Here is a 22,727-nt window from a genome sequence, read left to right on the forward strand (position 1 = left end):
GAACCAAAGGTAGTCCAAGTCCCAGTGGATTAGATACTGAGGGTGTGAGACGAGTAGGTAAGGGGTTGATCGAGCGGTGGTCGTCCAGTACGGAATTTTTACGTTTTGTTTCATGTCATGCTTTTAAGGGGCACTTTTAAGTTTTCTAATAGTAAGGAAATATGCCACAGGTGCCGACACAAACAAGCTATGAGGTATTTAAGGGTCGAACCGCGAACCAGGTCTTTGCAAGGAGAGGAATAATGTAGTGGCACCACCGTTTAGGATAGGGGAAGTTAGTTTTGTGCAATATTCTGAGCACAAGTTACAGCCTGGTATGGGCCAGACTGCAGTGACTTACACATGCCAACAGTTGCGAAGTAGGATAATGGCAACAGGGCTGTCAAATTGCTGAAAGAGTATATGTAGCAGTTTTGCATGTCACGAATCACAGGCAGGAGGGGCCCGCTGGCCAACCTAGCATGCTATAAGTATGTCACGCGGAGTGGCGCTTATGGCAAAACAGAGGGGCACAGCCACATATAAATAGGTGCTGGTTTCTAACTGGATTCATTCTTGTCTGACAGCTCTCCTGGACGGCGGGGCGTGTCACACCACCAGCTACATGCAGCAGCAGATGGGGCCCCAGCATTCCAGTCCACGGCGGGTCGCTGGTTCGACCCTCTGAGGCCGACGCGGCGTCCTTAGCCAGCCAGTGGCGGGCCACTCCACAGCTCGCTACCGCAGGCAGTCATCTTGGCTTCACCCACATGCCAGAGGCATCCTGACGTGCGAGCCGCAGATTCGGACGCCGAATCGTGGGTGCTCGTTGTCACCGCAGTCTTAGGCATGCCAGTGAGAAGCACGCAGCTGGCCGCCTGCGGCTCACACGAAGCGGCAATGAGTCGGCATGGACGCTGACCACTGAGTCGACTCCCAGCATCCTGACGACGACGAAACTCCACTGCCATGCAAGGCCGACACACAGTGCGTGCACAGGTCACTGAGGCAGCCATTCTGTGCCAAGCCGTTTCACAGACAGCGAAGTGATGTCCTCATCATTGCGGGGCCCACTGATGCAGACTGAGGGAAACACAGCACTGTACTTGGAAACAATAAATCACTTGGAAAGCTAAAACGAGTCTTAATATGGAGCATTCTACCTCTTCCCACTACATATGGTCATTCTGATACATTTGGTTGCAGAAGTTGCCACTACAAAATTTTATTGGAATGCTTATTTCCACTCCTCATTTTACAGAATATTTTTAAGACAGAGGGGTTACTGGGAGATTCTATATACTACGTATGCCAGATGTACTAGCGATTCAGTAGGTGCCATGTACGTTGCCTTATCAGTTTGCTGCTTGTCCATCCACTCTGAAAACAAGGTAATAGAAATCGAATTAGTAGTGCCTCATCTTAACAACAATACGGATGCAGTATCTAGCTCCCCCCACCCACCCATACACACACACACAGCACCTACACACTACACTATCACACACACAATACACCCTCCCCCCCCCCCTTACTCACACACGACGGAATCACACTCTCCACTCTCTCACCTTTCTAACACCCCCCTCATGACACACACACTGCAGCATCACACTACTCACTCCCTCGCCTCCACTCCCTCTCCTACACTCCCTTGCCATTCTGTCCCCTTCCTCCTCGCATACATACAACACACCACTACACAGTAAACATTCCCTGAATTTTGGTGAGATAGTAAAACACCCGAGGGTAACTTTTTCAAAAACAGCATTTAATTTTTTTGTTTGAGTAATACTACATTATGTGATACATAAATACTTAAGCAATCATTCGTGCTATCATTAGTGCTTAAATATACTCAACAACTCCATAGAAACTTTTATTGAATACTAAGACCTTAGAGTGTTTTCATTCCAGATAAGACGTTAAAACTAGTTAATCACATCATCCACACTATTACATAATACATAGTACTGAATTTTAAAATATAATTTTAGAGAACTACATGTATATTAATATCAATTATAAACTATATATTACTAATTACAGTGAAATATAGTGCACTGTAGTTTCGACAACAAAATTTTTCTCTTAATTCAAAGATATTTTCATTGTTTCTGTATCAACAAAACTGCCTATTAATTGAGAAATTTTTATATTTCGTACTCTTTAATTTTCTGACGGTATTTTGCCACACCTGATAACCGCCTCACTGATTAATTTAATTTCTCTTTAAATTTCTGTCTTGGATAAAGTAAGCCCAGCTTTTTGTACAGTCACTGGCACTGCTAAATACACGAGGATGTCTGGCATATGCTAGGGGAACTCGTCACCTCTTAACTGTGTTCCTCTAATACCACCTCTGGCAAGCTTCGTACACCAGAAAGATTCGATATTTGTACCTCAGATTTACTTCTTATTATCAACAGCTGTAAGTGAATCAGAGAAGATATGTAAAGGATGGTCCATTAATAGTGACCGGGGCAAATATCTCACGAAATAAACATCAAACGAAAAAACTACAAAGAAAGAAACTTGTCTAGCTTGAAGGGGGAAACCAGATGATGCTATGGTTGGCCCGCTAGATGGCGCTGCCATAGTTCAAACGGATATCAACTGGGTTTTTTTTAAATAGGAACCCCCATTTTTTATTTCATATTCATGTAGTGCGTAAAGAAATTGAATATTTTATTTGGACCACTTTTTAAGCTTTGAGATAGATGGCGCTGTAATAGTCATAAACGTATAAGAGCGTGGTATCACGTAACATTCCGCAAGTGCGAACGGTATTTGCTTCGTGATACGTTACCCGTGTTAAAATGGACCGTTTACCAATTGCGAAAAAGATCGATATAGTGTTGATGAATGGCTATTGTGATCAAAATACCCAACGGGCGTGTGCTATGTATGCTGCTCGGTATCCTGGACGACATCATCCAAGTGATCGGACCGTTCGCCGGATAGTTACGTTATTTAAGGAAACAGGAAGTGTTCAGCCACACGTGAAACGTCAACCACGACCTGCAACAAATGATGATGCCCAAGTAGGTGTTTTAGTTGCTGTCGCGGCTAATCACCACATCAGCAGCAGACAAATTGCGCGAGAATCGGGAATCTCAAAACCGTCGGTGTTGAGAATGCTACATCAACATTGACTGCACCAGTACCATATTTCTATGCACCGGAAATAGCATGGCGACGACTTTGAACGTGGTGTACAGCTCTGCCACTGGGCACAAGAGAAATTACGGGACGATGACAGATTTTTTGCACGCGTTCTATTTAGCGACGAAGCGTCATTCACCAACAGCGGTAACGTAAACCGGCATAATATGCACTATTGGGCATCGGAAAATCCACTCTGGCTTCGACAAGTGGAACATCACTGACCTTGTAAAGAGGACGGTTATCCTGCTGCAAGATACCATTACCAACGAGGAAGACGTCAAGAAGTAATGTTCGAGTAGTCAACAGCTATCATGGTTTCTTCAGCGACTACCACAAGTCCTAAACTGAGGCGAAAAAAGTCATGGAATTCATATTAATATTGTGTCGGTACTCTTTTGTTTCTGGCTTACAAGGGGAGGCCGCCAATTGTGAAATTCAGATTCGATTCTTACAGCGCATAATAAAAGCTCATGGCCAGAGGCGTAATGTGGCAAAGCACCAAGATGCACTTCTCAGCCGTTGTCGAGAAAATCGACAGTTAATAGAAACCGTTGCGGTGAAATACTCTCTACGATGTATGACATCCTATACCGTCGTGGCGCAGCGGTAAGTGCTTGGGTTCGTAAGTCAAAGGTCTCCGGATCGAATCTCGCGCCATGAAATTTTTTTTTTAGTATTTGTTTTTTGTAATTCAAATATATATATATATATATATATATATATATATATATATATATATATATATATATATATATATCATGGGGTCTCTAATTCGAACGTTTGACTTACACTATACGTATTCGTTTCGGAATATCGTTTCTACGTCTTCCGTTAACTACACGTGTAAACATTATGAAGACAATTAATAACATTTGTGAAATACAACTTTGTTTGCAGAAAACATAATCATGTTCGAAGTCGCTAGTTTTTCCACGACAAACGACTTTCTACAAATAACAAATACTAAAAAAAAAGTTGCATGGCGCGAGATCCGATACGGCGACCTTCGGATTACGAACCCGAGCGCTTACCGCTGCGCCACGACGCTGTAGGAAGTTACAAATCGTAGAGAGTATTCCACCTCAACGGTTTCTTTTAACTGTCGATTTTCTCGACAACGGCTGACAAGTGCATCTTGGTGCTTTGCCACATTACACCTCTGGCTATGAGCTTTTATTATGCGCAATATGAATCGAATCTGAATTTCACAATTGGCGGTCTCCCTTTGTTAGTGCAGCAACTTGACGTGGCATGGACTCAACAAGTCGTTAGAAGTCTCCTGCAGAGGTATTAAGCCATGCTGCCTCTATAGCCGTCCGTAATTGCGAAAACGTTGCACGAACTGACTCCTCCAACAGTCCACAATATTTCTCAAATCGGTAGTGATCGATTCAGTTGGACCAGAGGACCCAGTCCACTCCATATAAATACAGCCCACATCTTTATGGAATCACCAACAGGTTGCACAGTGCCTTGTTGACAACTTAGATCCATGGCTTCATGGGGTCTGCGCCACAGAGGAACCCCATCATCAGCTCTTAGCAACTGAAACAGGGACTCATCTGAACAAGCCACGGTTTTCCAACTGATATGGTCACGAGCCCAGGTGCTGCGCTACAGGTGATGTCGTGCTGTTAGTAAAGGCACTCGCGTCGGTCGTCTGCTGCCACAGCCAATTAAGTCCAAATTTCACCACTCTCTCTTAACGGATACGTTTGTCGTACGTACCACGTTTATTTATGTGGTTATTTCACTCAGTATTGCTTCTCTCTTAGCACTGACTACTCTACGCAAATGCCGCTGCTGTCGGTTGTTAATTAAAGGCCGTCGACCACTGCGTTGTCCGTGATAGTGCCTGAAATTTTGGTTTCCCCGCACACTCTTGGCACTTCGAATTTCGGAATGTTGAATTTCCTAACTATTTCCGAAATGGAATGTCTCATACGTCTAGCTTCAACTATTATTCCACATTCAGAGTCTGTTCATCCCCGTCTTGCCGCCTTAATCACATCTGAAAAGTTTTCACACGAATGACCTGAATACAAATGACAGCTCCCCCACGACACTGCCCTTTAGTACCTTGTGTACGTGATACTATCGCCATCTCTATAACAGGGTATCGCTATCCCATAATTTTTGTCACGTCAGTGTACAACACAATAACGACCTCATCTACATGTGACCGTGGCGCGGTGCATGTTTGAGCAACCGTTCGCTTGGATGGTGCTGTATTTGGTTACGACCATCCATCTGCTGTAGCAAGGAATGTGATTCACCCGACCACACGGCACGTTTTCGTAGATGCAATCTGGAGAACCCTGTGCTCAGAGCAGTCGTAATTGCCTTTATTGTATGGTGGGCATGCAGACAAGTAGCGGTCGTCCTATCTTCAATAATGTTCGCTGAACCGTGTCATCAGAAACAGTTGTTCCTGCAAAAGCAGTTTACTCAGTCGCCAGATCTGCCACAGACCACCACCTACCTTGCTGTAGAGTGTGGGTAAGCCTCCGACCACGAATCGTAAACGTTCAACACGTAGTCGGCTACTCGTGGTTTCACAATCCTTCAGCCACTTGGTGAGCACTCAAGTAGTATGCAAATAGCTAACAAGCTTCGCCGTTTCAGATAACCTTGATCACAGTATCGAGGGATAGCAATGTACACTTTGTCAAAGACGCTGCTGTCAGTGGATTTACCAATTTGTGGCCCTTATCGTGGCTAGAATTATTCCCCATTATGTCAGCTTCGCTTACATATACTTCCATTACCGCGTCACGCGACCGCTACGTCACCAAATGATTCGGTCTCGCGGTGGTCACTGGACACAAGGTTTTGGCTCATTAACTGTATACGGCAGCGATAAAAACTGCTCGTTTGGAATGTCTTCAGTTACTTTGTGCTTGATTTTTCTTGCCACCAACGACATAATTTAGTTCTGATTTAGTGGAATCAAATACTTTGGAAATCATTGTGGTTATGTGGTTCGTAATGTAACTCTCGTAGATGAAGATGAAATAGGAGAAAACTTTAACGGAGAACTGAAAGACCTAAGTCGAAACAATGCCCCGGAAGTAGACAAAATTCCGTCAAACTTGGGAGAGCCGTCTGTGACAGAATTATTCCATCTGGTTTGCAAGATGTCTGAGACAGGCGAAATATCCTTAGACTTCAGGAAGAAAGTAATAATTGCAATTCCAAAGAAAGCAGGTGCTGGAGAGTGTGAAAATTACCGAACTATCAGTTTAATATGTCATGGTTGCAAAATACTAACACACAAGAATTGAAAAGCTGGTAGCAGCCAACCTCGGGCAAGATAAGTTTAAATTGCGGGAAAATGTAGGAACACGCGAGGTAATACTAGCCCTACTACTTATATTAGAAGAAAGGTTAAGGAAAGACCATGCTACGTTTATACCATTTGTAGACTTGGAGAAAGCTTCTGACGATGTTGACTGGAATATCGTGAAATTATGAAGGTAGCAAGGCTAAACTGCAGGGATCGAAAGACTATTTACAGCTTATACAGAAACCCAACGGCAGTTACCACAAAAGTCGAAAGGAATGAAAGGGAAGCACTGGCTGAAAACGGAGAGAGACAGCGTTGTAGCCTATCCCCGATGTTACTCAATTTGTACACTGAATAAGTAGTAAGAGAAACCAAAGAAAAATTTTAAGCAGGAATTAAAGTTCAGGGAGAAGAAACAAGAACTTTGAGTTCTGCCTACGACGTTGTAGTTCTGTCAGAAACACCAAACGACTTAAAGAGCAGTTGAACGGTAGACACAGTGTCTTGGAAGAAGGATATTAGAAGAAGGGTGTAAGATAAACATCAACAAAATCAAAACAAGGATAAAGGAACGTAGTCGAATTAAATTAGGTGATACTAAGGGAATTCGATTAGGAAACGATAAACATAAAGCAGTGGATCAGATTTGCTATTTGGGCAGAAAAATAACGGATAATGGCCAAAACACAGGACATAGACTGGTAATGGCAAGAAAAACATTTCAGAAGAACAAAAATTTGTTAACATCGAATATTGATTTAAGTGTTAGGAAGTCCTTTCTGAAGGTATTTGTCTACAGTGTGAAATGTGGAGTTTGAACAATTTAGACGAAAAGAGAACGGAAACTCTTGAAATGTGGTGCTACAAAAGAATGCTGGAGATTGGAGGGGTAGGTCATGTAATTAACAAGGGGGTACTGAAAAGAATTGCTGAGGAAAGAAATTTGTGGCATAACCTAACTATAACATCAAAGGTTCACGTATTTCGTATTGGAGAGAAGTGGTGGTGGGGGGGGGGGGGGAGGAGGACAGGGAAAGGAGAGGGGGAGATAAAAATAATAGAGGGAGACCAAGATATGAATACAATAAGCATATTTAGTAGATGTACGTCGCAGTGGTTATTTGGAGATGAAGAGGCTTGCACAGGTTAGAGTAGCATGGAGAGCTGCCCCAAACCATTCTTCAGACTAAAGATGACAAAAAAAAACAATGTAACTGTTTCGGTAACGAATAGTTATGAACAGTTCAATGACAGAATAAAAGTAACGTTTCCAGGCTGAGTCCTTCACTCTGCAGCTGGGTGTGCACTGGTCTCATCCGTTTTAATCTGCCAGGAAGTTTCAAAATTAACGCAGTCCGAATACGATATGTTACTGTTTCTCAGCCGAAAGAGAGGATTGCATTTACAGTCCGTGGCAGATGCAGCTCTTATGCCGAAACCTTACACTAAAAATAGCGTTCTTCTTTTAAACTGTTGGAATTCAGCTTATCATCAACTGCTTCATACCTTCGCCATTGATCATAGGTAACTCAGAAATTTCTGTGAGATTAAGTATATTCGCGTCTTTGCATCACTTAGAATTCGAATAAACGTCTTCAGTTTCATAATATCTTACCGCAATATGTGTTCCAAGAAAAGTGACAAAACATTAAGTTTCTCAGAATATGATTATACTTTCTGTTCACTTTTAGAACTTACTGGGTTAAAAAAGTACAGTAAATATACAAGTCACATTCCTTAACCTTTTGGGAAAGACTAATTTTGTTGAGAAGGCTTTTTGGCAATTACGTTATAATTTAAATCATCGTCAGTTATATATAATGGTACTTACTGACGTAGCCGTTATGTGCTGATGTAAAAACCAATAGCGGTGGAAATCTGTAAAGAAGACATACATAATTAAACTCAATTCTTTTTATTTATAAAAAGATGTACCTTTTATCATAATGTGGTTCATAATAAATAATACCTATTCCTATTTCTTATGTATAATCGTATTACACTGTCAGACATTACTGATTCTTAACGAGAAACTGAAATAGTAGAAATAATAAGAGAATTACTCAGGTAACTGGTGACAATACTCTCATTTTTAATGGTCTAAAATATAGAAACAGTTATGGGAATGTGTTTATTCTGCTTTAAAAATTACCATTTATATTTTGATTTCATAAGCTGAACATTTTTCAGTACATCTGTAGGACCTTCAGTAGTTCCTCCCTATTATTAATCCCCTAAATTCATTTGAAATATTTGATCAGTCCGAAAGCCACTGGAGAAATTAAATTGAATCATCCTTAATTGTTACTATTGTAATAACTTCAACTTCAGTTCGTAGTTTAAACGGGTTTTATTAGCTTGTTTTAGCTATGCTTGATGGGTAGGACGGTGGTTGAAATTTATTAAAAGCACTTAAACTCTTATCTGTATACGTTATGGCGTAAAGTCAAGCGCCGGCACGCCACTCGGGAACGACAAGGAAGAGAACGTTGTGAGAAGAAGTTAGACAATCGCGCGCTGACAGGCCTCCCTTCACGACGACAACGTGACAGCAGCGGCCTCTACGTGAAGACGACATAAGGGCCACGACCGACTAATAACGGCCCAGTTCAGTAGCAGCTTCAAGACTAATGACGTGGATAGCAATGACAACGCTAGATCACTTCGCTTGTACTCTCTATGTTGCACAGACTTGGGACTGTTTATACTGAAGAACGCTGATTATTTCGTATGTCGTCCTTTCCTTGCGACACATCTGTGTAATTGCAAAAGTCAAGTATTGTAATTTTCTTATTGTAATAAAACTTATTAATACGACTGGTTTGATTGTCTGTCTGCAGTGGCCTTGCCGCAGTGGATACACCGGTTCCCGTGAGATCACCGAAGCAAAGCGCGTGGGCGGCACTTGGATGGGTGACCATCCAGGCTGCCATCAGCTGTTGCCATTTTTCGGGGTGCACTCAGCCTCGTGATGCCAATTGAGGAGCTACTCGAGGGAACAGTAGCGGCTTCGATCAAGAATACCATCTTACGACAGGGAGAACGGTGTGCTGACCCGACGCCCCTCCTCTCTGTATCCTCTACAGAGGATGACACGGCGGTCGGATGGTCCATTCGTGGTCTGAAGACGGTGTGCTGTTTTTTTATTATTATTATTGTTTGTCTAGCGGTCGGAGTATGCAGGATTCATAGACGCCATATATTTGGCGACGAAGAATACGAATACCAACGCAGCAACGTGTTCACGTTTCACGGCCCAGAAATCGGCTGCCATTATTTCGCCTTGTCTTGAGCTTTTGTGTTTTGCTGACGCCTTAATTCTACCTTGTCTTTTCTTTGCAGGTGGTGTTAACAAGTCTTACCAGTGTGTCTTATATTTTTTTTTTTTTTTGTTTCAGTGTTTTGAGGTGGACGTTGCAGAAATTTTCTTTGGTTTTATGCTTATTTTTATTGCTAGCCTTGACTGTTTACCGCATTTGATTATTCCACAATGAGCAACCCATCTCTCCCACCACATGCTCAGGAGCCTCAGCTGCAAGCGATAGATGCAATGCGGCTGACAGAGATGTTTCAGTTTCAGAGGCGAAAGATAGCCACCCTAGTAATCACGGTACAGAAGTTCCTAATAAACCAATCTAACAACACTGCGCAACGTGGCACAACTGTAGCTCCGAGTGCCATATCGCCTTTTCGCCAGTTTAACGAAAAAGAATGGATCGAGTGGTAGCAACAGTATGAAGCCTACATTATTGCTCACAAAGTTCTGTGAAACTACATTACTTTTTGTCAACGGTAGGAAGTGCAGTCTTTCGCTCTTTCAGAAATTGTTCCCTAACGCCACTCCCTGTGAACGCTCCCATGATCAGGTTGTAGATTCTCTAACTGACTATTATGACCAATTAGTGGATCTGGTGGCAGCTAGGTACCAGTCCTTTCATTGCAAGAAAAGGTTAGAACAAACTTATTGCGACGGGTAACATATTTGCAGTGTATGACGAGGAAATGCAAATTCAAATGTTCTTGTGATGCTGTATATTAATATGTTATGTTGTGTGATGCGATAATATACAGTGGAACTGATGTCAAACTAAGAGAACAGGTTTTGAAACAGTCAGATCCATATTTTCAGCAGGTAGTGCCGCTACGGCACCTGAATCATAGTGATCTAGAATTTGCAAAATTTGAGTAGTCACCTATTTCTTGGGTTAAGTCGTCCATTGCACACGACTGGCCCAGTAGTTCTCTAAACAGGCAAACAGAATTAAGTCATGCCCTCAGTGCTTTTCACGGCACAAACGCCAAGATTGCCCATCCAGATAAGCATAGTGTTAAGCCTATGGCAAGAAAGGTCACGTACGATCTATATGTTGGCGACAGAACAAAAATAAGAATTCTACCCACTCACAAAAATCTAGTCACAGGGCGCACGTAATCAATGCAGTGTGTTCAAAGCCTGCCGCAGGCATTAGCAAAACTAGCAAGCAAAAAGTTTATTCCGTGCTATGCCCGTCCAACTAACTGTTTGTTCATTTGCATCTTAATGGAAAAAGTGTGAAATTTCAGTTGGACATGGGTGCCTCTGTTACATTGCTGAATCGTAACACATATCAACAGTTAGTCTCCCCACGCCTGTCTAAGACTACCACTCACCTGACGGCTTATAATGGACAAGACGTTCCCGTTCTCTGCCTGCCATGTATCGCTCGTACACGCGAACTGTGACTTTCACTGTGCTACAATCACGCGATTCTGAGAACATATTTGTCCTTGATTCGTTTGGTTTGTTTGGCTTTCAAATTCAGGACAATGTGTTGTCAGTAACTGCATTCAATGCCACAAACAGAATTTTCTGAACTATTTTCTGAAGGTTTAGGCAAAGCTAACAATTTTGTTGCAAATATTTCTATAAAAGACAATGCTCAGCGGAAATTTTGCAGGGCCAGAACTGTTGTCAGAGCATTACAGGACAAAGCGGCTGCTGAACTTAAAGAATTGCAAGGTAGCGGAGCTATTGCACCCATACAAGCTAGTCAGTGGGCAAGTCCACTGGTTTTGTTATCCAAACCTTCAGGTCGCATTCGCATCTGTGTTGACTTTAAGTCAACCCACGAACTGTGAGTGTCGCAACTTTTCAAAATTGATTTTCGCTATGCATATCTTCAAATACCATTAGATGAAAAATCTCTAAATGGGTGTGTTGTGACCACTCATTTGGGCTTGTTTAAATATTTGCGTTTGCCTTTTGGTAGTGCTTCCGCACCCGCCATTTCCTAACGGTATGTGGAACAGCTGACTGCTCAAGTAGGAAACTGTTCAAACTATTTGGACGATATTGTCGCAGCAGGTCGTACACCTGAAGAACACATTGCAAATTTGTGTGCTTTGTTTCGTGTGTTATCTGTCGCAGGACTAAAGTGTAGAGGGGACAAGTGTGATTTTTTTAAACCTGGATTCCAGTATCTTGGTCATGTCATAAACAGTCAAGGTGTCCATCCTCTTCAGTCACATTTGGTAGCCATACGTGACCTGCCTGTTCCTCACAGTGCTACAGAATTGCAGACAGTTTGAGGGAAAATCAACTATAATATTCGGTTCACACCAAATGCTGTACAAATCGCAGCTCCGTTGCATCCCTATCATCTCAAGAACGTCCCCTTCCGACAACACACACACCCATGCTTGGTTCACTTTCATCCTGACAAGCCAGTTGTGTTGCAAGTTGACGCTTCCTCTTGTGGCATCGGTGCAGTGCTTTTGCACAGATTTGGTGATAAAGACAATATTCCCTTCACATCAAAAGTGTTGTCCAAAGCTCAGTGTAACTGTTCACAAGTAAAGACAGAGACATTGGCTACTGTGTCTGGTGTCACCAAATTCCACCACTATTTAGAAAATTCTACTTACTAACGGATCACAAGCCACTGCAGTCCTTGTTTCATTCAATGAAGCCGGTTCCTGTACGAACTTCCCAAAATTACAAAGGTGGGCTTTGTTGTTGTCTCTGTACCAATATGAGTTTGTGTATCGTCCGACAGCTCACCATGGTAATGAGGACGCACTTCCAGTCTTCTGATTGGCGCTGATACAGACTTTGACGCTTCTGTCGCATCTTGTCGTGGCATTGATGCTCAGGATCCTGAATCGCTTCAATCCTTTCCTCTGAACTATAGGAAACTTTGCACAGGCCACGGAAGCTGATTCCGACTTGAACATTTTGCCAAAATACATTCGCACATCTTGGCTTCACTCATTACATAGCATAAAGAACACTGTAGTGCGCCGATAGTTTGCACGTCGGTATAGCCTCGCCACACATCAAGGAGTAAATCTTTTCAAAATGACAACGGACAGTCATGTGTACGGATCCCCAAAGCTTTGCAAAAAGAAGTGTTGCAGTTACTTCACCAAGGACATTGGGGGATTGTTCGTACGAAACAGTCAGCGCGTCGACACTCTACTTGGCAGGGTATGGACACTCAAATAGAGCAGATGACGTCACAGTGCCACTAAAGTACGGAAAATCAGTCCTCCTCACCCCAAAAATTCTCTGTTTGGCCTAAGTCGCAATCTCCATGGCTGCTACGGTCGCAGGTTCGAATCCTGCCTCAGGCATGGATATTTGTGATGTCCTTAGGTTAGTTAGGTTTAACTAGTTCTAAGTTCTAGGGGACTAATGACCTCAGCAGTTGAGTCCCATAGTGCTCAGAGCCATTTAGCCAATCTCCATGGCAACGTGTGCACATAGATTTTGCGGTACCTTTTTGGAACACTGGTTGGTTGATTGTGGTAGACTCATATATTAAGTTTCCTTTTGCTGTGCCAATGAACTCGACAACGTCACCTAGTACAATTCAGGCGTTGTCCTCTATTTTTGCCTCGATCGTCGGCCTGAAGTCATAGTATCGGACAACGGCATTCACGTCAAATGAATTTGAAACATTCTGTGAACGCAATGGCATACAGCATCTAACTAGTGCACCGTTCCACCCACAGTAAAACGGCGAAGCGGAACGTTTTGTCACAACTTTCAAGCAGCAGATGACCGAACTTCGCACCGCACACACCAGGGATCAAGCATTCCAACTGTTTCTCACCTCCTGCCGTTCGGATCCACGAGATGGAACATCGCCGGCGGAACCGCTTCACAGCCGCCGACATCGGACGCCGAAGGAACGGCGCAAGTACAGATTCGCGCCACATGATATTGTCTTTTTCAGGGTTTCTAGCGGCAGCAGACAGCTGGCCCGAGGCGAGGTCCTTCGTCGACTTGGCGCAAGCATGTGCCTCATTCCAGACCCAAAAGGATTGCAGATCCGTGTACTGTAGTGTACACGGTGTTCCTTCTGTATCTATTCCCCCTGATTCACAGATCCCGAGGACAGCGCGGCCACAGCAGCCGCCAGAGGGTGTTGTCACGACTCCGCGGGACTACCCCATGGAGACGGAGCCTTCGCCTCCTCCGCCTCGTCTCGTCCTACCAATGGAGCTGGACCCTTCCACGCCGCAGCAGCCGACGCCTTCGACGTCTTGTCAGGAGGTGGACGCGTATCCTTCTGGGCGATTTCAGGGGGACGTTTCCACCAGAGCGAAGGCCGGATGGCGGGGTACAGAAGTCTGACGTCCCGTGCAATCACAGCTTCCAGTCTATCAGTGCGTCCACGCTCCTGACAAGGAAGAGAAGGGGCTGTGAGAAGAAGTCAGCCAAACGCACCCTGACCGGACCTCCCTTCGGGACAACAACGCGACAGCTGCGGCGACTATGTGAAGAGGACATAAGCTCCGCGACCGACTGATAACGGTCCAGTTCAATAGCAGCTTCAAGACTAGTGACTTGGATAGCAGCGTCAACGTTAGATAACTCCGCTTGTACTGTCTATGTAGCACAGACTAGGGATTGTTAATACTGAAGAAGATTGATTATTTGCTTGCGACACATCTGTGAAACCTCCTCTTAGAAAAATTTATGAGTTACTGTGCTGGTAAACCCCTTACGTTATTTGATTTTCAAACAGCTGAGCAAAACTGAACGAAGTCGGACATTTCTCACTTTACTTATTCTGATCATCACTAAACTGACGCACAATATTTTTTGCGCAACGCAATCTACTTTCAATAATCCCTACAAAAGAATGGTGGTAACTAACAATAACCTATACCTTTCACTGGTTTGATTGTTTGTATTGCGATCTGAGTAATTTATTTATTTATTTATTTATTTTAATTTGTGGTAAAGTCTTTTGGGACCAAACTGCTGAGGTCATCGGTCCCTAAGCCTACACACTACTTATTCTTTCTTAATCTAACTTACGCTATGGACAACACACACTCCCATGCCCGAGGGAGGACCCAAACCTCCGACGAGGTGGCCGCACGAACCGTGACAAGGCGCCCCGGACCGCGCGGCCGTTCCGAGTATGCAGGATTACTAGACACCACAGTATAGGGATTCATTTTCTTTATTTCTCTGTGGCAGTTAGTGGGGGTCCTACAGATCAGATTGAGAAACCCGACGTTTCGCCCCCATCTATAGCGCTTATCTTCAGAGATATCATATATATATACTTCCTAACTACAAAGTGACTCGTTGTTGTCTAAATATACTATTTACTGTTACAGATCTTGGCTCAGAAACATGACGACACTTACTACGGGTGTTCCAATTTCGTGTTTCGTTTGGTGATTATGTATTGTGGCTAATTCCGTTCGTAGCCGCAAATGAGGTATCATTATGATCTTAACTAACTGAACTATCAAAGTTGTTGTCGTAGGATACTACGTTTCTGCCTTTTCTGGAATCATCAATATTACATTTCTGAAGCTAGTAATCATTGCATCACTTTGCGAGTGTATCAAGATCCGAGCGAATCTTTGCGCAACTTTCTTTTCAGATAGTGCTTCATTTTAGCTAGCTGAATCCGCAGAACGTCTGAGATCACTATTAATATTACGTGCTAGTTCATTAAATTGCAACGTGGACAACAGCCACAACATACTTTCCTGGGGCACGCCTGAAGTTACTTCATCTGTCGATCACTTTCCATCCAAGATATCATACTGCATTCTCCGTAGCAACAAATCCTCAGTCCAGTACCAAATTTCATTTGAGACTCAATACAATCGTAGTTGTGGACGAATTATGTTTTATCCAAATGTATGGGACATACGTGCATAACCGTCGTCTCTGCAGCAGTCGGTTTACCTTTAGTTACAAATTCATACTACAAAACCAGAAACATGCAACGCTTCCAGTCTCCACGTAATCGCAGGTAATTCCCTGCAATTTCATCGGAAAACGCAGGAAAGATATAATTTCATGAAACTATTGGTTAATTTCAAGCCCGCGCACAGAATATGGAGTATTTCCGCACCAGAAACGTAGCTACACTAATCAGTACGGATCCCAAATGTCTTTCTTGAGAAACTATTGTACTATCTAAATAAATCAACATGTACAGTGTCCCTAGGACTGATATGATGATATTAGGCTTCTTAATGAGAGACTGAATGTACTTATTTCGAGGAACTAATTCTTTCCGTTTCCTGAGTTTTGTGGACTCTTTTACTCTGGGTTTTTGTCTCTGTTCCTGAAAAGACATCGTTGATGAGCATTTAGATGAAAGTTCAGGATGTTACTTCGGGATTACTTGGAGCATGGAAGTGGTTTATGTTTCCGGTTTAGTAGCTGAAATTTAAAACCTCAGAGCTGATTCTGGTCCATCGACAAATTTTTTCCCATAGTAACACAATTGCGTCGGGTGGGGAGATCGCACCGGGACTGGGATGACGAATCCTGTCTCGGGCATGGATGTGTGTGACGTCCTTACGTTAGTTACGTTTAAGTAGTTCTAAGTTCTAGGGGACTGATGACCTCAGATGTTAAGTGCCATAGTGCTCAGATCCATTTGAACCATTCTGCGATGACGATGGTGTGGGGTGTTAGGTACTCTCAATAGCGACCTCCGGTTATCAAACAAAGTGTCTTAAACGACTCTAAGAGGTCTTCAGAGACAATTATTTGGTGTTTCTTCACTGTGCTGGGGTGATTTCAAAATGGGAATATTTGCGGAATCAATGAATTAGGTTTCACCATGATATGTTAAATTTATTTCATCAGACTCATTTCATCTAAATTCATATCCAGACAAGTGTCCGTCTCTATCAAGTAATTCCACGGTAATATCAAAAGAGAGGTGCCTAGTCTACACGTCTATTGGTCCTTCTGGTTTTGCCCTGTTTATGTGGTCTTCATCATTTTAAAGCCAATGAGCAGTAGTATCAGGAGACAAGCTGACGTGTGCAGGGGTTCTCTTGAGAGCGTTATTAAGCCTTTAAAGGAGAAATGAAACTACAGTTGCATTTCCCACTGAATCAGATTCGTCCGCAAGTACCATAGTTTTTGATGTAGCAGTCTGCATTAGCAAATGTTCTTTGACAATTCTTATATTTATTATTCTGACAGCCTTGAGGCGTTATTAGTGTGAAACAACCCGGAAAAAAATTACGAGCAAAATACGTCAACTGTGAGGAGCTGTTACTTCAGTTTCCATCTGTATTAAGTAATATGGCAATTGAATTCCTCATTCATTTGACGCATTCTGCTGTTATTGACAAAGTATCGCCAGCAAGTATTCTGTAATAGTTACGAGAAGATAATACGTTTCGTCTCTTTTGTACACTCAATGACAGTTTTGCTCAAGAATAACATATTCCAGGCGTTATTGTCATCACTTATTAATCCTTGTTCCACATTCTCATCCCAACTGATTCTCCTTTCCTGTTATCAGAAGATGGAATCGAACTTGGACTGCGCTCATTTTCTTCCTTTATTTTAATCAAGGCTTTGGAATAATATTTTTCGATACTTGCGAAAGATTTACTTGGACAGCTTACTTTTCTGATTTGAGACTAGAAGCTATTCGCAGCTTATGACACTTGTCTGAGATTGTGAGATTGTTCTCCATTGTGATCAGTGTTATTTTGGAACTGTTACGCTTATTGTGAAATGGAGGATTACTTTTTACTAAGGCAGTGCAGGATTATTACGTGTGAAAATGTAGAGTTTGATGAAGGATTGGATTAAAATTGCAGTGCAGTGGAGGACAGCATATATTTATTTTAATCTCCGTTCCTTTAGATACCACTTTTACTCTTCATTTATCTGTCCTTTAACCTTAACTTTTCTTTAGGTACAAATCACTACTTGTATCTGACACTCGTTTAAAGTAACGCGCAATGGATAATTATCTTTTCTGTTTAGCATATTAATTAAGGAAGGGTATAACTGTCTAATTTTATCAGTGAATCATCCAACTGACTCTTCCACAAATATATTAAGGATGGGAAGTGGGACTGCAATCCTCAACGATGAAATATTTCAACATATGATCCCCAATGCTTTTTCTAGAGTTTGATTATTTGCGAATCAAATCCATACAGAACAATAATATTAAAATATTAATAAATTGATGTGATCCTCTATAGTACACGAACTTTTAGTGAATTATCAAACCTAAACACTGTAGTGGGGTGAAGAATTTGGTCAAAGAAAACTGGAATTAGAGAAACGACTCTGACATTTTTACATTCGCTCATTCCACAACATCCCGAATAAATATGGTACTACTATTGCTAGAACTACCACAAAACAAAATAATGTAAATGACTATTCAGCAGTTGTGTCTGGGCTAAGTATAGGAGGTAGAGTGTGAACTAATCAACATACACTCCTGGAAATTGAAATACGAACACCGTGAATTCATTGTCCCAGGAAGGGGAAACTTTATTGACACATTCCTGTGGTCAGATACATCACATGGTCACACTGACAGAACCACAGGCACATAGACACAGGCAACAGAGCATGCACAATGTCGGCACTAGTACAGTGTATATCCACCTTTCGCAGCAATGCAGGCTGCTATACTCCCATGGAGACGATCGTAGAGATACTGGATGTAGTCCTGTGGAACGGCTTGCCATGCCATTTCCACCTGGCGCCTCAGTTGGACCAGCGTTCGTGCTGGACGTGCAGACGGCGTGAGACGACGCTTCATCCAGTCCCAAACATGCTCAATGGGGGACAGATCCGGACATCTTGCTGGCCAGGGTAGTTGACTTACACCTTCTAGAGCACGTTGGGTGGCACGGGATACATGCGGACGTGCATTGTCCTGTTGGAACAGCAAGTTCCCTTGCCGGTCTAGGAATGGTAGAACGATGGGTTCGATGACGGTTTGGATGTACCGTGCACTATTCAGTGTCCCCTCGACGATCACCAGTGGTGTACGGCCAGTGTAGGAGATCGCTCCCCACACCATGATGCCGGGTGTTGGCCCTGTGTGCCTCGGTCGTATGCAGTCCTGATTGTGGCGCTCACCTGCACGGCGCCAAACACGCATACGACCATCATTGGCACCAAGGCAGAAGCGACTCTCATCGCTGAACACGACACGTCTCCATTCGTGCCTCCATTCACGCCTGTCGCGACACCACTGGAGGCGGGCTGCACGATGTTGGGGCGAGAGCGGAAGACGGCCTAACGGTGTGCGGCACCGTAGCCCAGCTTCATGGAGACGGTTGCGAATGGTCCTCGCCGATACCCCAGGAGCAACAGTGTCCCTAATTTGCTGGGAAGTGGCGGTGCGGTCCCCTACGGCACTGCGTAGGATCCTACGGTCTTGGCGTGCATCCGTGCGTCGCTGCGGTCCGGTCGCAGGTCGACGGGCACGTGCACCTTCCGCCGACCACTGGCGACAACATCGATGTACTGTGGAGACCTCACGCCCCACGTGTTGAGCAATTCGGCGGTACGTCCACCCGGCCTCCCGCATGCCCACTATACGCCCTCGCTCAAAGTCCGTCAACTGCACATACGGTTCACGTCCACGCTGTCGCGGCATGCTACCAGTGTTAAAGACTGCGATGGAGCTCCGTATGCCACGGCAAACTGGCTGACACTGACGGCGGCGGTGCACAAATGCTGCGCAGCTAGCGCCATTCGACGGCCAACACCGCGGTTCCTGGTGTGTCCGCTGTGCCGTGCGTGTGATCGTTGCTTGTACAGCCCTCTCGCAGTGTCCGGAGCAAGTATGGTGGGTCTGACACACCGGTGTCAATGTGGTCTTTTTTCCATTTCCAGGAGTGTATGTATACATTAGGAATAAGGCACACGAAGAAAACCCCTGCCATATCTTCACTAATATTCGTAAGGCACACAAACGATCAACGAACACTGAAGGCGTGGGCATTTACTGAAAATTTAATGAGAGCGTAATTTAACTGTGCTCAATTACCACAAATCGCGAAAATATTTTAAACTAGTCAACAGGCGAATCACGAAAATTATTTAGCTAAGTAAATATATTCCCTATTACGAATTGATTGAATAATGCAATATATTTTTGCTCTGTTCAGATGTGGTTGAAACCCTGGATCTGACAATGAAAAGGCGTCGATATACAACGGAAAATTCAATAAGAATTAAAAATGCGTTTCATGTAATACTCAAGCGCTCCAGGCGAATACATTTATTATGAGTGACCAAAGAATGGGTTTAGATTCCGCCATCAACCATGTGGCAGTGTAGTTGTGCAGAACCACCGACCCTCAATCCCCAAACCCACAGACGAATGGAAATTCAAACCTGCGGCGTTCTCCATTCAGATTAATAAATTTCCTCTTATTATTTATAATAAATCCACTACCATCCCGATCTGGATCGCAAAGTCTCGTTTGTTTTACGACACACGTGGAGTCCAGCACGTTCATACATAAACTACTTTTACCAAAACTCATGAATGAATCAAAATAGAGACTCGCAGTTCTCACATTTCCGATTAATAAATTTGTATTTTTAGAACGAATCCGCTATCATATCGGTCTGGGAAATCAAGTGTCCGTTGATCTACCTCGTACGTGGAGCCCAGCTCATTCATGCGTACAGTATTCTTACCAAAACTCAAAAAATGATTTTAAAACGTCACATGAAATTTATTTGGTCGCTAATTAATACGATTACCTCTGATTCTTAAAGAGACTACAATGAGATGACTGAAAATTCACACCTTAAATATTTCAAATTCCACCAACCGTGGGCTACACACAGATCAGTACGTACTCACCAAGCACCGGCCGAAACAGTAACCCTTTCAGCACCCAACCTAATCACTTCCGCCACTGCTATGTTGTGTGGCCACCAGTGACACAGACGTCGTTACCTACCGATCTAATACGTTGTGTGCTTTGGTACCATCTCTGGTGATCAATCTAGACATCTCTACTTTTCTATTTCCCCTAAAGCTGTCGTCGAAACTGGAAGAGTGGAAGAAATAGCGTTAGCAGATAGCTACTAACTGATCTCACTGAAACTCACACTCACTCGTTTCAGTCTGTCACAGCAGGTTAAATGATGGAACATGGCTGTGGGAGCGATTCAGGTGCCCACTTATTTGCAACGTAAAACAGAAAAGAAAAGAAAAATCTATGTAAACGACACACTTTCTTCCAAGAGGCTAGCGACACACAAGCAATAGATACCAGAATATAGGGAGAAAAATCTCTATGTATGGGAGCAATCTATTGGACCACTCTGAACGTTTTCCTTTAATTTGTGTTGTTTTGTATTAGAGGTGGTGCCACTAACAAAAACTCTTCCGAAGTACAGAATATAAAAAAGAATGTTATATGCTCAAAATGATAATAATATCTGGTGATGCTAAAAAACTGAATCACTTGTGCAAAATAATTGTTTTAGTATGCAGTTCACTTAAGCCACAAAAACAAAACGAGTTATGACAGTTATGAGGAGGAGAGCACCCAAACAATGCCCACTGCTGTTTATTTACGACTAGCTGAGCGTCCGCTGCTTCACGCAGGTAGACTGTACAATCTAATTAAAGCCATAGAAACATAGTCTTTTCCGAAGGTACTTCTGGTCAAAAGTGATTCTTCTGGGTGGCGTAAGGCCATTTTTGTTAATCCTGCCATTTCCTTGCAAAATTTCATCCCCTAATGCAAATTTCTTCAGTTATAACCTGCAAACGAAATATTTTCATAAAAAGTTTCATCCTCTATTTCACCCCCTTGGGAGTTGAATTTCCGAAAGCATTGAATTACGTATTTTTTAATTTCTAAGAACAAAATAAAAATTTTCATAGATTTAGATTCAAAAGTGCCTTAATAACGAAATATTTTCATACAACTTTTAATCCCCAATTTTTCAGTCTTAGGGGTTGAATTTTTTTTAAAAAAAAAGCAAAAAGCAGATGAATTTTTTTTATTTGTGACCGAGAGGTCTAAGCAGTTTTCATAAAAATATCTTTAAAAGTGCTTTAGTAGTTGTTTAATAAAGATTTATATTCAAAAGCAGCTTTCAACCAATACTGCACCTTCATTAGGTGTTAATTTTCCTAAAATGCTGGAACACATATTTCCTTATTTCTGTGTCATCTAGCACAATGGCAATGAGACCGCACTGCATGCAGAACCGAGTCGCTAGCCGTGAGGTAACGCTCCCGTCTTTTGAAGGGGAACCTGCTTTAGCTCTTAATTCTTCTCACAGCGAGCTAAGAGCTTCCAGATCTAAAATCAGTAACGAAATCTTAATTTCTCCGTCGTGAGTCTTCTTTTTAGATTTGAAGATGAAAATTTAAGAAATTACGACATACAGGGTGGTTGTATTTAAACTTTCACTACCAGAGCCAGTTGAGAAGGAAAACTACACTACTGGCCATTAAAATTGCTACACCAAGAAAAAATGTAGACGATAAATGGGTGTTCATTGGACAAATATATTATACTATAACTGACATGTGATTACGTATTCACGCACTTTGGATGCATAGATCCTGAGAAATCAGTACCCAGAACAACCACCTCTGGCCGTAATAAATGCCTTGATACGCCTGGGCATTGAGTCAAACAGAGCTTGGATGGCGTTTACAGGTACAGCTGCCCATGCAGTTTCAACACGATACCACAGTTCATCAGGAGTAGTGACTGGCGCCAGATGCTCAGCCACCATTGATCAGACGTTTTCAATTGGTGAGAGATCTGGAAAATGTGCTGGCCAGGGCAGCCGTCGAACATTTTCTGTATCCAGAAAGGCCGGTACATGACCTGTAACATGCGGTCGTACATTATCCTGCTGAACTGTGGGGTTTCGCAGGGATCGAATGAAGGGTAGAGCTACGGGTCGTAACACATCTGAAATGTAACATCCACTGTTCAAAGTGCCGTCAATGCGAATAAGAGATGACCGAGACGTGAAACCAATGGCGTCCCATACCATCACGCC

General features: G+C 43.0%; 1 protein-coding gene across 1 annotated transcript in view; it reads right to left on the bottom strand.

Moving 5' to 3' along the window:
• Positions 1-1,188: 1,188 nt before the first annotated feature.
• The window catches only part of LOC126251349 (uncharacterized), a 55,098-nt gene continuing 33,559 nt past the window's right edge, over positions 1,189-22,727 (bottom strand). The window contains exons 3-4 of the mRNA XM_049951720.1: positions 8,265-8,311; positions 1,189-1,359 (exon numbers count right to left, since the gene is read on the bottom strand). Coding sequence (XP_049807677.1) covers positions 8,276-8,311 — 36 coding nt within the window. The 3' untranslated portion in view covers positions 1,189-1,359; positions 8,265-8,275. The remainder of the gene's footprint in view (positions 1,360-8,264; positions 8,312-22,727) is intronic.

The sequence above is a fragment of the Schistocerca nitens genome, chromosome 4 (genome assembly GCF_023898315.1).
Source record: "Schistocerca nitens isolate TAMUIC-IGC-003100 chromosome 4, iqSchNite1.1, whole genome shotgun sequence".
Classification (NCBI taxonomy): domain Eukaryota; kingdom Metazoa; phylum Arthropoda; class Insecta; order Orthoptera; family Acrididae; genus Schistocerca; species Schistocerca nitens.